The 15237-nt window shown below is 33.6% G+C and overlaps 3 protein-coding genes across 8 annotated transcripts; 1 reads left to right on the top strand and 2 right to left on the bottom strand.

Annotated features, from left to right (window-relative positions):
• The first annotated feature begins 339 nt into the window (after window positions 1–339).
• Window positions 340–2464, top strand: LOC140817199 (uncharacterized protein C24B11.05-like). The gene is made up of 7 exons (XM_073176838.1): window positions 340–535; window positions 615–680; window positions 795–892; window positions 1149–1274; window positions 1676–1912; window positions 1997–2062; window positions 2156–2464. Exons 1-7 carry the CDS (start codon window positions 484–486, stop codon window positions 2306–2308), a joined length of 798 nt encoding a protein of 265 aa, XP_073032939.1. The 5' UTR covers window positions 340–483; the 3' UTR covers window positions 2309–2464.
• A 163-nt stretch (window positions 2465–2627) lies between these two features.
• Window positions 2628–4784, bottom strand: LOC140817200 (uncharacterized). 3 transcript variants are annotated; one of them, XM_073176840.1, is made up of 4 exons: window positions 4634–4784; window positions 3261–3404; window positions 3030–3103; window positions 2628–2948 (listed from the first exon to the last, which is right to left on the bottom strand). In XM_073176840.1, exons 2-4 carry the CDS (start codon window positions 3402–3404, stop codon window positions 2807–2809), a joined length of 360 nt encoding a protein of 119 aa, XP_073032941.1. In that variant the 5' UTR covers window positions 4634–4784; the 3' UTR covers window positions 2628–2806. The 3 variants fall into 3 exon arrangements, with proteins under 3 accessions (XP_073032941.1, XP_073032940.1, XP_073032942.1); XM_073176839.1 differs by lacking the exon at window positions 4634–4784 and having other exon boundaries at window positions 3261–4137; XM_073176841.1 differs by lacking the exon at window positions 4634–4784 and having other exon boundaries at window positions 2830–2958; window positions 3261–4255.
• An 853-nt stretch (window positions 4785–5637) lies between these two features.
• LOC140815918 (LEAF RUST 10 DISEASE-RESISTANCE LOCUS RECEPTOR-LIKE PROTEIN KINASE-like 1.2) lies at window positions 5638–12963 on the bottom strand. Of its 4 annotated transcripts, none has more exons than XM_073174955.1 (4): window positions 11988–12963; window positions 7143–7190; window positions 6814–7062; window positions 5638–6713 (listed from the first exon to the last, which is right to left on the bottom strand). In XM_073174955.1, exons 1-4 carry the CDS (start codon window positions 12739–12741, stop codon window positions 5758–5760), a joined length of 2007 nt encoding a protein of 668 aa, XP_073031056.1. In that variant the 5' UTR covers window positions 12742–12963; the 3' UTR covers window positions 5638–5757. The 4 variants fall into 4 exon arrangements, with proteins under 4 accessions (XP_073031056.1, XP_073031057.1, XP_073031058.1 ...); XM_073174956.1 differs by having other exon boundaries at window positions 7143–7178; XM_073174957.1 differs by lacking the exon at window positions 11988–12963 and adding an exon at window positions 7365–8440.
• Window positions 12964–15237: the final 2274 nt, after the last annotated feature.

Here is a 15237-nt window from a genome sequence, read left to right as displayed (position 1 = left end):
TGATAACCCAAATAAGAGATTTGTCTCACAAAATACGATCTGTGAGACCGTCTCACATAAGTTTTTACCTTATAATCTATATATGATCAATTGATTAACAAAATTGTGGAAGAATTGGTTTTTTAAAAAAAACCAATTTCTTTTATTGAGAAACTGACAAGTAAAAGAATTGTCGTATGGACAAGATATGCCAATGGCCTCGGCATTTACATGGTACTTGTCACCTTTAATATATTCTAATTTGATGTCGGCATGGGAGTTCCCTTTACATCTAATCCCCCATTACTATAAATAAACCCCTCAAGCCTCGTAATGAAATCAAGCTTCAAATTAGGTATGTATACTATTTTTTTTTCAATTAATTAATATTTCACTTTCTTCATTCTATGCAAGAATTATTAATTTCACTGAGTTCTTATATACATTGGTGATAATTAATTTCTATGATAAGAAATATGAAATTTGATTTTCTAGGAACTGAAAATGGAAGATAATAGAAAGTCCAGCGTTGGTAAATACGATTTTGCCCTATTTGGTGAGTAATTATCATACCCTAATATTTTTCTTGAATTTTTTTTATTACAAAAATAATGTAATTTCACTGTCTTTGTTAGATATGGATGACACTTTGTACCCCTTGAGCTTGGGAATCAACTTGGCTTGTAGGAGAAATATAGAAGGTATGAAATTGACTGTAGATCATCACAAATTAATGGCGATTTTGTTAACGAAAACAGAGATTATGGGAAGATGTGATTACCCAGTGATTATGAATTTGTGATTCAATTTTGCAGAATACATGTTGCACCACCTGCATATTGAAGAAAGTGAGGTTGCAAGTATGTGCTTGGAGTTGTACAAAGAGCATGGTACAACAATGGCTGGGCTCAAGGTAGGATAAAATTGTGATATCATGCTTGTTTGTATTGGTTGGACGAATTATTCCATGACATTGTATAGTTACACATGAAAATGACATAAACCAATTATCTGACATGTTATTCAGCAATGAATTCGTTAATATATTTCGAAAAATTACTAAATCAAAAAAAAAAATTTAGAGAAATATTAAAATTGATGTGAGATATTAAATTGTAGGAAACTAATGGGTGCTTTTTCTGATTTTTTTTTTTTTTGGGTTGTTGCAGATGATTGGATATGAATTCGATAACGATGAGTTTCATGCTTATGTCCATGGAAGATTACCCTATCATCTGCTGAAACCTGATCCACTTCTCAGGAATCTACTTCTTTCCATGCCCCAAAGAAAAATAGTATGTCAATTTCCACTACAAAGTGGAACATTTTATATATTTTTTTAGAAAATCAAATAATGGAAACAATTAGATCACTCAATTTTGAGATGAAACCTCAGAACAGGTTTATCATTATATATTACGAAAACCTCCAGTGTCGACAACACATTCAAATATCACTCAGCTGTGTATACAAATTTGACTCACACTATATAAGAGTGAAACAGGACCCATTTTTTTTTTTAAAAAGGTGGCACCCTGGTCCGACTCGAAACCTAAAGAATCCCACCCCATAGATTGGCTAAGGTCAATCACTCACTATATCCTGCACCATAGTCTTGGGTCACAGACAGGGCAACTTGGTTTCATAGGCCCGACCAACTACCACTAATTGTTCAAATTTATGGGTTCGGATGCAGATATTCACAAATGCGGACCAAGCACATGCAGCCCGAGTTCTTAGCAGATTGGGATTGGAAGACTGTTTCCAAGGGGTCATATGTTTTGAAACTCTCAACCCTTCTGCCCAAGAGGGAAAAGATGCAATTCAAGTCGAGAATCAAGATTTCAGTTTGAAGCCTCGAATTCTATGCAAACCTTCTCTACAAGGAACTGAAGAAGCAATTCGCATTGCAAATGTTGATCCATGCAAAACAGTCAGTATCCAAATATAGCTCGTGAAATGTTGTTTTGCGTGTGATAAATTGAGGACGTGTGATAACTCACTTTTTTATTTACAGATATTCTTCGATGATAGCATTAGGAACATTGCCAGTGGAAAAGCAGCAGGGCTTCACACAGTAATAGTAAGCTCGAAAATTTACCAAGAATCTAATTAACCAAACTTCCTATCTTTATGAGAAAATACAGTCAATTTCTAATAAAATACAAAAATGCAGGTGGGGAGATCAACGTTAGTACCAGGTGCAGATTATGCCTTAAACAGCATACACAATCTAAGAGAAGCAATACCTGAAATATGGGAAGATGAAGGGGAGCATTTGGAGCAAGTAATCCAGCCTTCTGCAGTAGAAACTGTTGTACTAGCATAGACTACTAAATCTTTTGACATTTTAAAGTCACTACTGAAAAGATGCTTCAAAAAAATAGTTTGACAACTTTAATGTGTTATAGTCGGCTACCTTAAAAGTAAAATGTAATGTTACTTGTGATAAATAAAATTCCACAAAAGATGAATTGGATTATGATGAGATTAATCAGTGCAATGCCTAGCTTAATTCTACATTGATATGCCTCAATCATTAGCATATATTGCCAGAAGTAGATAATGATTAATGCGCATATCCTACCAAAATCATATTCTTCCATGTTTAACACTATTTGCTTTTTCTCTTTCATTTACTCAGGAATAAAGCAAGATCGAAGTCACTAATGCATATAAGGAATACAAACAAGTATCAAGAACCAATCTAAATTTTGTTACTATGATGTGCTAACATATAATGCTAATACAGGTTCTTGGGTTGTACCAAAATCTCACTGCTGATATATAAATCTGTAATAATTTTGTTTTCAACTCATGGCATTCATTACTGTGAGGTTCCACCTGGAATGCTCTGAAGTAGAAATTTGGCATTGTGCAAAAGTGCATCAGTCTCCTCATTTGCAGCATCCAGCAAACGCAGTTCCTTGATCTCCTCTTGCCACTTTTCCATTTGCTCCTTGTGAATTCTGCCAAAGACTTAATTCAGAATACCAATCAAAATCTAGTTTTGGTCATTTAAAAAACCTAATTTACTTTAAATCCCTTACAAAACAACCCGTTCTTCAAATTCATTACTCAATTCCTTCAGCATCAACTTCCCCGAATCTAGCAACTCAGATACCTTCAAAAAATCACAAGGGGAAACTTTTTCTAAAAAGCTCTTTAAGAAGTTGACACTTCCAAGCTTTAAAAACATAAAAAATAAAATTAAAAAAATTGAAGCAAATAATTCTCTTGAAAAGCTCATGCATACTCTCTTGTTTAACATGGAATTTTACCATTTGAGTAAAGTTATTGATCTTGTCAAGAATCTGAGCAATCTCCATCTCGATTTGCTCAGAATTCAAAGTTCTTGACTCATTTTCTTCTCCTGGAACCTGTTCAAGAGGCCCTCCTTCCACCATTGCCTCCGTATCCTCCATCTATGAACTTCCATAGTAGTAATTAGGAAAATAGTAATTGATTTCTTCTTTTCCCCCCTTTTACCATCATAATATTTTGCCATCTTAATGATTGGGAAGAACAAAAAAGTACAGATTACTCATACAGAAAGTTTCACCCGCTTTTCCATGACACCAGTACTTTGAAATGAAATTGTTAAGACTGGATGAAGAAAACAAATTCAGATGATATTTTCATTTTCCAAGCAAGAAGTATGCACAAAAATTCACTAGTATCGGAATGCCCCAATCACTTCACCATTAATTCATATATTTGGTACTTCATGATTGTATGAAACAAAACTTGGATAATGTAGAATTCAATTTTAAGTACTTTCTCAGAAATAGCTACATGAAAAAAAAACAAGGACTGCGGTCAAAGAAGATAAAAAAATGCATGTAGAGTTCTATATAAAAATGGAATTTATACTGATTTTATATATGGTTAACAAACTTTGTGTAGCCATGACAGCCGAGGGTAGTAGGTAAATTTTCAAACAAGAGAACAGAATTTCTTCAAGATTTGACAATGAAAACTAAAATTCTCTCCTAAATCAATCATCAAAGGAATTATAAAACTAGATAGCTAAATTTTAGCCACAATTGAAGTTAAAACTGTAAAATAGAACCCTAGGCTGTCCGTACCAACATAGAAAAGAAGCTGTACCCGACATTTTCTATCAGACTCGCAAACATGGTAAGAAATCGAAAATGATTATCCTTATTTAACATATTAAAAGTAAGAGAAGAGAATGAGAGATATAATGCTCAAATGCTAATTTCCGCGTATCATTTTTAACCTCTAACAAATCACAAGAAGATATAACACAATTCACAACAACGCGAACAGTGAAGAGGATTTAAGCAGCCATTGAATAGTTTTTACAACTGAGAACCTGTAAATAACAAATTTTATGGACATATATATCAGCAAATCAATGGTAAAAATGCAACAAACTCATAAGCATCTGTTATCCAGCTAATTCCGATGCATTCCAGCAATAAAAAAGTTAACAAATAAAATCGAATTACATCTATTCGCTATCTGTCTCTAGAATTCAGAAAATTCAAAGTCCAGAAAAAAAAAAAAACCGGTGAAAAATAAACAAAATCCAGCTTCTATCTCCTCCTACGTTCATAAAACAAAGTCTATTATAGTACATATTTGGAATTGGAATTTGGAATTACAAGAAAACGCAACCAGAAATTACCAGATTCAAATCGGCAGCCAAGTTTCGTGCGTCTATGTGAGTTGTGACCGAGAGCGAATGCAGTGAGTAAATGGGAGTCTGCGAGGAATGGCGAGTGTTGGACGGGGCTGCATTTTATAATGATGAAAGGAGGAGGAAGCATTGGCGCCAAATGTACCACAGTCGAGTAAACGTGTTCACGATTATTATTAGTATTTTAAATAATTACGCGACAATTAACCATGTGTTTGGTTATTATGATTTGAAATTATAATTATTTAGAAATTATTTTTTGTTTGGAGAAAAAAGATTTAGAAATTTAAATATTGAGTAACATAACCTTATGATTTTTTATTTTTACATAAATCATGTTTAAACCATATTATTCACATTTTAAAAAAACCAAAAATTTTAAATTAATCTTTTCATATATTTACATATGAAACTTAAACTATATATTTATGGAGTAGGTCTCTTGTGAGACGATTTTACGAATATTTATCTGTGAGACGGATGAACCTTAACAATATACAAAATAAAAAATAAATAAATTCATCGGTGAATCAAAACCAAGAAAACACATCTTATTTTTTATTCTAGCAAATCGAATCATTATTAAATCTTGATATGAATGGTTATTCTCATGATAGTCAACAAAGACGAATCAACATGTAGAAGTCCCAAGAAAAATTGGATCTGATGTCAAAGAAGTAAAAAATAAAATAAAAATAACATATCAATTGAGAGATTCTAAGCTAATTATAATATTATAATCAAAATGACATGGTGATTTATCCATATAAAATGATATATATCGATATACATATATCAAACTAGACAAAAACTTATGTGAGACGGTCTCACGGATCGTATTTATGAGATGGATCTCTTATTTGGATCACCCATGAAAAAGTATCACTTTTTATGCTAAGAGTATTACTTTTTATTGTGAATATGAGTAGGGTTGACCCGTCTCACAGATTATGATCCGTGAGACAGTCTCATATGAAACTCACTCATCAAACTAATGTATAAATACGAAAATAAATCCGTAAAATCGTTTCACATGCTTATTCAAAAAGGTGTTCTTCGAATATTACATTCTACATATAGAGATATACATATATGAAGTATAAAAAAAAATCTCATTCGATGGAACTTTCAATGGTAGAGCTACTGCTAATCCATTTATCTGTAACAGCAACAGGTGACGTCAAATTCTTGTTCTTTAACAAGATAACCTCGTCTGTCTCCGGAGAATGAAGCATCTTTCCATTCCCATTTTCCTCTTTCACGTTCTCAAACATCAACTCATCCCCATTCTGAATATCCTTCAAATAATCCAACACCTCGTCCATCGACGGCCTCATCTCCTTCTCCGGTTGCAGACACCGGAAAGCCAAATCGGCCACGGAAGTGGTCATTCTCGTGACCTCGGCATCAGTGCCGTACCCAAGAGATGAGTCGATTAGTTCCTCGAAATCACATTTCTGAATCTTGTTTAAAGCGAAGCTAGCCAAGTTTATTTCATGTCTATGTCTGTTTATGTCCACTGCAGGCATGGATGATATGAGCTCGACTAGCACGACCCCCAAACTATACACATCGCTTTTACCTGTGAGTTGGTAACATTGATGGTATTCGGGATCGACGTATCCTGGAGTCCCCTGAGGAGCGGTGGAGACGTGAGTTGCATCGATTGGGAAGAGTCTTGACAGCCCAAAATCCGCAACTTTGACGCAGAAGTTTCCGTCGAGTAATATGTTGTTCGTCTTCACGTCGCGGTGGATTATGTCTGATTTGTGTAGGTAAGTTAGCGCAGTTGCTGTTTCTATGGCTATGTTCATGCGAGTGGACCAAGTTAGTGGGGATTCGTCAGCTCTTTTGCCATGGAGATGATCGGCTACGGTTCCATTTTCAACGTACTCATAAACGAGTAATAATTCTCGGCTTCTTCTGGAGGTGCAGCCGTAGAGAGAAACGAGATTTGGATGCTTCAAACATGTAAGAATTTTGATCTCGTTCATGAATTGTTCGACCCTTCTGTAGTTATGCTCGTAGAGTCGTTTTATAGCGACTTCTCTTCCATCTCTGAGTTTCCCTAGTCATTAGTTATAAACAGATTAGTGAAACTATACTTGGAAACTGCAGAAATGGACTTATCCCACATACTGAGAAGAAAGGAGAAACTTTTTTAGTACCATAATATACGGTTCCAAAGCCTCCATCGCCGAGTTCTCGGGCGGAATCGAAGTTATTCGTGGCCTCCACGAGTTCTGTGTAGGAAAATACAGGGATTCCGAAGTATAAGCTTCCGCCTTCAATATCTGATTTTGAGGAGGGATCCGAGGATACGTTTCTCCATAGGCGGTAGGCATTTGTGACTCGTTTCTTGTTTCGCCAGATTAAAAAGGCCAACAAGCACATGAAAAATGCAGCTCCCGGTATAGCTAAGTACCACAAATCAGACTCATTAACGTTTGGAAACCAGAATACTAAGATGGAAACACGGTAATCAGACTGACAATACCTGCGGCTATTATTATTTTCATCTTCTTTTTGTTCCCTGCAACCAAATCTAAGGTAAGAAAAATTAGTGATTGCATATCCCAAACAAACCAGTGGGGGGTTACTCAAGAAGAAGCAAAAATAAACAACAGCATTGAATTTTTCGCCAAGAAAACAACTCTATATGTTAGCATAAAATTTGGTTCCTTTTGCAAGTAAAGAACAACATATATATGACACCGACCTTTAGTTTGTTCAACATGCCACTCAAGATCAAATTCATAAGCAAGCAGTTTGAACAAGCCATCACTCCAATTCAAAGAACGATTCCACACAGGCATTTGAATCGAACGACATCGTAAAGGGAGATCAGCCCCACTAGTAGGATTTCCATCCTCTGGGTTTCTATAATATACATCAAAGCCTGAACATTGCGAGTAATTTTTGTAATCTTTGAAATGCTCTTCCACACTCCTATCATAGAAAGGCTTGTCACATGTGAAGACGGTGAGATTTGGGGATATTACGAATGAAATATTGGGAGAAATATAGAGAGGAAAACTGCTGAAAGAAAAACAACTACTGCGATCCAAATTATACCGAAGGGATACGTCTCGAACAAAATATTTATTTGCGGAAATATTATCCAAAACATCGTAGAACGGCCCTTTATCCCCAATCTTAAACATTGGTACCGAAGTATTACAAGCAACCCCGATTAACCCGCAGTCGGGGCGTTCGAGCCCGGTGAGGGGATACTCCAGGAGCCCAAGTTCTGAACAAGGGAAGGATTTGGGGCAGTTGTTGGCATCGGAAAAGTTGAGAAGCAGAGCATGGAATACGAAGAAGAACAGGAATAAATTGGGAAAGGCCATGCAGAGAAGGGAAAATGGAGGCAAGATTTTTATCTTCCGGTGGTCTTACTTTTGTAACACAGCTGTTGTTTGTGCTACAAACGCCGTAGTTGACTTGACCGAACCCAATAAAATTAATTTAGAAATAATATAATCTGAAAAAAAAACTTGAAATGATATATATATTTTTTAATTATTATTGTTTTTTTTTATTTATTTGCTTAAATTAGTTTGAAATGGTCAGATTGAGGTTAGGAACACTCAAGTTTCGCTGTCATTATCAACTTGACTTGCGGGTCGTTTACATAATTGACCATTGACTGTGACATGAGTTAAAAAAAACTACAAAATTAGATGATCATACAAGAAAATGCATTATAAATTCTCATATAAATCAATTTTTTTATAAAATATCTGGAATATAAAAAATTTGATTATATGGAATTATTATTATTTTTCGTGTCAAATATTATGTTTAAACTTTATCATGCGATGAATTACGATCAGAAAAAAAGAAAATCAAAGTCTCGTATAAGATTAGAAAAAAACGAAAAGTTGGGAGGCTTTGAAAAAGGTTGGTGATATCAAGATAACTTTTAATTTTCCCATTTAGTTTGTAAAAAAAAATTGAGGATTATAAAAAATTTAAGAGATATTGTACAATCTCAGATGTCAATTTTTTGACACGGATATCTAACCTGGTACGATTAATGAAAAAGTAATTATAAATATAGACCGAATCAATCCGTCTCACTGTAGACTTATTCAATAATTATTGGATAATTATGTTATTCCATTGAAATATTTATTCGTAAAAGTCTTGTGAGACCGTTTCATTAGTTAATTTTGTGTTATCTATATATTATCCGACCACACCCATGAAAATATTACTTTTATATTATAAATATTACTTTTTACTTTAAGTATAGACCCAATCGACACATCTCACATATATAAAATACTCTGACTGTCTCGTAATATTAAAATATGTTTTGTTTTTTTAAAAAAAATAAATAAAGTGTCCATTCATATTATGCATTCAACCATTAAATTAGCTTTTTCCATTGACGATGACAGCACAACTCCGGCCCACTCCCTCTCCGTCCGACAAGTTAAACGAAATTTTTACGTAAAAGCGAAGAAATTCCTTATGCTAATTGACTGGTGATCATCAAATAATAATAATATATATATATATATAATAATAATAATAATCATGAAATATTTCAAGAGTTACGTATAAATGTACTGGAAAAGTAGCAATTTTCTACCTTGGCCTAAATAGTATTTTGGATTTCTAATCAATCGTTAGTATAAAGCAATCAGTTTTAGTGTAAAAGAAAGTTTCTTTAAGTTTTTTCCTAGATGTTATTATCAAGCATAACATGTCAGTAATGTCTTGCGTCATCACATCGGTGCATTAACAACACTGACGTCATATAAATGTTCATTTTTAAAATATGATCAAAAATGCTAAATAAGCTAAGTTTTTCTATCAAAACATAATTGTGAGTAACTTGACGATCAAAATTCAATTCACGCCAACTTACTATATCAGTTTTCCTACTTTTCATAAATCATATATATGTTTGTGCGCGCGCATGATTAATAATAATTTTGATGATATACATAAACGATTAAATTATTTAATGCAACCTATTGATGCTGTTATATACAACGGATCAAGTTGAGATAAAAGAGAATGATAAAAACTTGTGTGAGACGGTCTCACGGGTCGTAGTTGTGAGACGGATATCTTATTTGGGTCATATATGAAAAAGTATTACTTTTTAATCTAAAAATATTACTTTTTATTGTGAATATGAGTGGGGTTGACTCGTCTCACAGATTAAGATCCGTGAGACGGTCTCACATGAAACTCACTCAAAAAGAATCCAAGAACTAAAATACAAGAGTCTTTAATAGAGATGAGAGGAGAGCAGCCAGTCTAGTCCAATATTAGCCAACAATTGAAAATTCGGAGATATCTGACCTTAAAATATTGGTCTTTTTGTTACAAACATTTTAAAAAATATTTCGACGAGAGACACGGTAAGAGATTAAAATCTGTTTGGACAAGTATTTTTTAAACGTTTTAGCGTTTTATAAAATGAAAAAAAAAGTATGTATTTGAACAAGATTTTTTAAATTGTTTATAAAACATATTTTTTTTTAAAAAAAAAATGCTTCTCTTATTATAATTTTTAAATAATAATTGAAAGATATATTTAAAGTAAAAAAAAACATAGGTCAAACTATAATATATCAAAAATAAGAAACAAAATTTTAAAAAATAAAATAAAATGAAAAAAATCTACAGAAACCCGATCTATTAACAACAAGTAGATCTACACTGGTAATCATTATTTTTTAGGGAAAAAACAAGAATAATAATAAAAATAAACATATGCAATTCCTCTTGCATGAAGTATTAAGGTGTACGGATGAAAATAATCTCTATTGATTTATCCAATGATGCTGTACGATAGTACAAATGGGCCTTGGCTATGGTGCATGCACCAGGAGAACTACTCAGGCCCAATTTTATTTTATTTTATTTTTTAATTGACCCATGCTTTGTGCATAGACCCTAATGGATTCCTCAGCATGTATTGAAGATTGGTGGTGGAGAAAAAACCACATATTTGGATCGGTTCATTTAAAATCTATTAGTTTAAAATTAAATTTCATTGTTGAATAACCTTAACAAATAAAATCAATGCTACATCTTAGTTATCTACAATATATTTGTATATATCACAATGGATTTCAAATAACTCTAATATTCCAAAAATTTGAATTATATTGTGATTCGTTCGATTGTCGCATTATTAAACAATTGATTTCAAATATTTCCATCCATACATAACCTAAAGGATTTCCAAACTTAAAAATATCACAAAAACTATTGTGAGATGGACTCACGAGTCAATTTTGTGAGACATGCATCTTATTGTAAATATGAACATGATTGATCAGTCTCATGGATAAAGATTCGTGAAACTGTATCACAAGAGACCTACTGTAAACAGATTTAGATAGGACTGACTGTTGGATTTTGATTTAAAACGATAACATCGACTAATAAGGGGACATATATGAGTTCAAACCCATGTAAATAACGAAAAAATCAATGTTGTATGTAATAAAGAGATGTTAATATCAACTAATGATTTTGAAACTTTCAGGAAACGAGGTCAGACTAATTTAATGATATATTTTTTTTAATAATGTTTTCGGTGGAACATGCAAGTATACAGAGTATATGCAAAAATCAAAGTCATATTCCATCATCAACCATGAAATATGCTTTATCAATATAGGCAAAAACTTGTGTGAAACGTTCTCACGGTTCGAATTTGTGAGACGGATCTCTTATTTGAGTCATCCATGAAAAAAAATAATTTTTTATGTTAAGAGTATTACTTTTTATTATAAATATGAGTAGGGTTGACTCGTCTCACAGATTAGTATCTGTGAGACGGTCTCACATGAGACCCACTCGTCAAGATATTAAACTCCCCATAGTGGACAAAGCCAAATTGATCACCTTTTGTGACTAAAAAAATGACTTTCTGTAAGACGGTCTCACATGAGACTCACTCGTCAAGATATTAAACTCCCCATAGTGGACAAAGCCAAATTGATCACCTTTTGTGACTCAAAAAATGACTTTATCCACACACATCTCAATCAATATGGTCATATAATTGCAAAAACTAAGAGTGTAGAATATTTTATATAAAAAAATATAGATTAAATCGCGGCGCAATTCTCCATATCAGCGTCAGCTCATGAAAATGAGGCTGTAATAATATATATATATATATATATATATATATATATATATATAGTTTCTATGAGAATTTTTTAGAAATTTCAATTTAGCTAATTCTGTTAAGTAGAAATAATTAATTGATTAATGCCTAAAGTATGTGATACGGCCATATTTACGCTACACCAGGTGAGATGTATCTGAAATAATATACTGAAGAAAAGGGAAAAGAACTTACCAGGTTTGCAAGTCGCGGAATGAGGTCTGTCAGGGCAGAAACACATGAATTTATAAGAAGTTTCATTAAATCCACAACTCCCACCACTTATTTCACATGCGTCACAATCGGCTGCTATCCAGTTCAATTCAAATCCCTTCTTGGCAACCTCGAGGACATCTCCAATTCCGCCGTTTCCACCGCCCGATTGGCCGGCCCCATCCACCGGCACCAGAACGTTTCTTGGGCAATCTTCCAGCGCAATTCTGATCAAGTTTTCATCTCTACCATCATCATACAATGCCAAGTCCCAGTTACCACAGTCAACCTGGTACCTAGACAGATCATTAGTTAACTTCTCCCGGCAGTCTCCGAACAGACGGAGATGTGTTGCATCTACATAATCGAACTGGGGCCGCGTATAAAGCGTGCTGTTTCTAATTCCTGGGAGACAGCTGCTGGAATTTGAGTTTAAAACAGCTGAATCAATCACACGAAAATTCCGGTTTCTATAAGAGATTCCCTCGATTACATATTCGTTTCCGGGTAATTCAAGAACTGGGGATCCAAGATCGCTGCAGTTTAGCATAAATCCAGGGAATCCACAGTAGGCTTCCTGCAGGCCTTGAATATAGAACGGAAAGCTTATGTTCAGGCCACCACAAAGGACCGGTACGCTGCAGGCTTCATATCGGTAATCGGCGCCGGAAGATCTTTCGGATAAGATGATGACACAGAATATACAGAAGCTCGAATATATGAAGAAATCATGCATCGTTTTTGGGTTCACCGGATCAAAATCTCTCGAGTTTTCAAAAAATTCATAATCTTGAGAAAAGTAGTGATAATCTCGCGTATGAAGAGAGTTGACTGTCAATTGGGAAATCGTACGAGTAGGCAAGGGTTTGGTGTCTGAAGAATAGCCCCACGCATTCAACAATGTAAGAAAATAGGATCAGCAGCGTAAGCGTGGTTGAGTGCTTCCATTGGACCAATTGAAAAGTAAAAGTTTCATTATGGAAAAATATTGAAGGACATCAATGTGTTTTTCTTTCATCGTTCACTAACACAATCCTTCTATCCACGTTTATATTTTCGGATTAAATTGAGTACATAATATTAAAATTTTAGATCTGACGTTAATATATGATTTTTTAGTATAAAAAAATATATAACAAATTTTGATATTAACTATATTTTTTTTTCAGACGAAAATTCGGTATAAAAATTTCAAAAACTGTTATTAATATATGATATTGAGTATTAAAGATTTTAGATCTGATACTAATATAAGATTTATGAATACCAAATATGTATAAATTTTTTTGTTATCAATGACACATTTTTTCGAATGAAAATTGATATAAAAAATAAAAAATATAGTATTAATATATGATATTTAAGGCTGCGTTTGGTAGATAGGATTATGTAGGATTGATTATTTTATCACACTTTATCCTGCGTTTGGTACGATTTTTATTTATCCAGTTCAATCCCTCCTACAAGTGATTAGGTGGTATTATGTGTGATAAATAATACCTCCTTCCTCCGAAGGATTATTAATCTCCCCTCTATCCCTACTCTCTTTCCAATTTTACCCTTCTTCCTTTACCGCTATTGAACCACCTCGGCTGCCGGACTGCCGCCGCCGCCCTCGCCGGACCGTCGCCGCCCTCGCCGGAAATTCGTCGGACGCCACCGCACAGCCACCGCCGGACCGCCGTCATCGGAGTGGAACAAGAAAAATAAAAGAGGAAGGACAATTTTGTCATTTCATCAAAAATTTCAAGATTATCCTATACTTAAAAATCTTACCAAACATACTACCATATATTACATTTATACAACAATCATTTTCTTTATCATTTACTTACTAATCATTAGTTTATTTTATCCTGCAACCAAACGCAGCCTTAACGTTTTCAGCTCACGTATTAACACATGATATTTTTGCTCACAAACAAGTGTATAAAGTATTGATATTAATATATGTGTTCCAATTTTATGCTCAAAATTTTATTATTGAGATCATATTTAAACCAATTTGTTCTGTAAAATCATATATATGTTTCAACTTTCAATGTTTTGTACTGAATTTCATCCAGAAAAAATCGTGGACACATTGAGTGCATTTTTTATTTTTTGTATTCATATATTATAGAGAAAGTTTTGATCTGACAAAAACCGAACACATAATTAAATGTTTTGAGATTTAAAAACAAATATCTTATATTAAAATTTCATTTTAATTGAAATAATAATATCGTTGTGTTGTGAAAAAGTAAAAATTTATGGTAAAAAGTAAAAATCTCAAACTCTCAAAATTTACCAAACTACACACTTTATAATATTTTTCTCTCTACTCAATTGTGTTTTTCTTCACAAATGAGAGATCTATTTATAGAGTTTCATTACACATAATCCAAAAATAAAATACATCATTACCTACATCATCACACACAAATTTCTATCTTTACAACTCTTATTTTCAACATTCAAATATTCAACTATTACTTTTTCAATATTCAAATATACTATTTCAACACTCCCCCTTGTGATGATGATCATGATACGATGATGTCTTCATTACGTGTTTTGTACTGCCTCGTTAAAAACCTTACTTGGAAAAACCCATTGGGATAAAAACCGTAGTAAGGGAAAAAGAGTGCAGTCACGTAAACTCCCCCTGATGTTGACATGAACAATTCTTCACAAATTTCGTAGATTGCGCATCCCAATATTATATATGTGCTTTCTGAATATTGATGTAGGAAGTGACTTTGTGAAGAGATCTGATGAGTTTTCACTTGATTGAATGTGACGAACATCAATACATTTATTCTTCTCAAGCTCCTTGGTGAATGCGAAGAACTTAGGAGGAATATGTTTAGTTCTGTCGCTTTTTAATTTATGTATCATTCTTTCATTTGAGCAACACATGCAGCATTATCTTCATATAGTATCACAGGCTTCTCATCGAATGATAATCCACATGAAATTTGGATATGCTGGGTCATTGATTTTAACCACACACATTCACGACTTGCTTCATGTAGTGCAATAATCTCGGCATGATTTGACGAAGTTGTTACGAGCGTTTGTTTCTGTGAACGCCAAGATATTGCAGTGCCTCCACGAGTAAATACATATCCAGTTTGGGAACGTGTCTTGTGTGGATCAGATAAGTATCCAGCATCGGCATAACCAATTATACTTGGATTAGCATCTTTTGAATACAAAATTCCCAAGTCTGTCGTTCCTCGTAGATAAC

The sequence above is a fragment of the Primulina eburnea genome, chromosome 16, assembly GCF_022965805.1.
Source record: "Primulina eburnea isolate SZY01 chromosome 16, ASM2296580v1, whole genome shotgun sequence".
NCBI lineage: Eukaryota > Viridiplantae > Streptophyta > Magnoliopsida > Lamiales > Gesneriaceae > Primulina > Primulina eburnea.
Note: the sequence above shows the minus strand (reverse complement) of the source record. Positions and strands in the feature narration are given on the sequence as shown.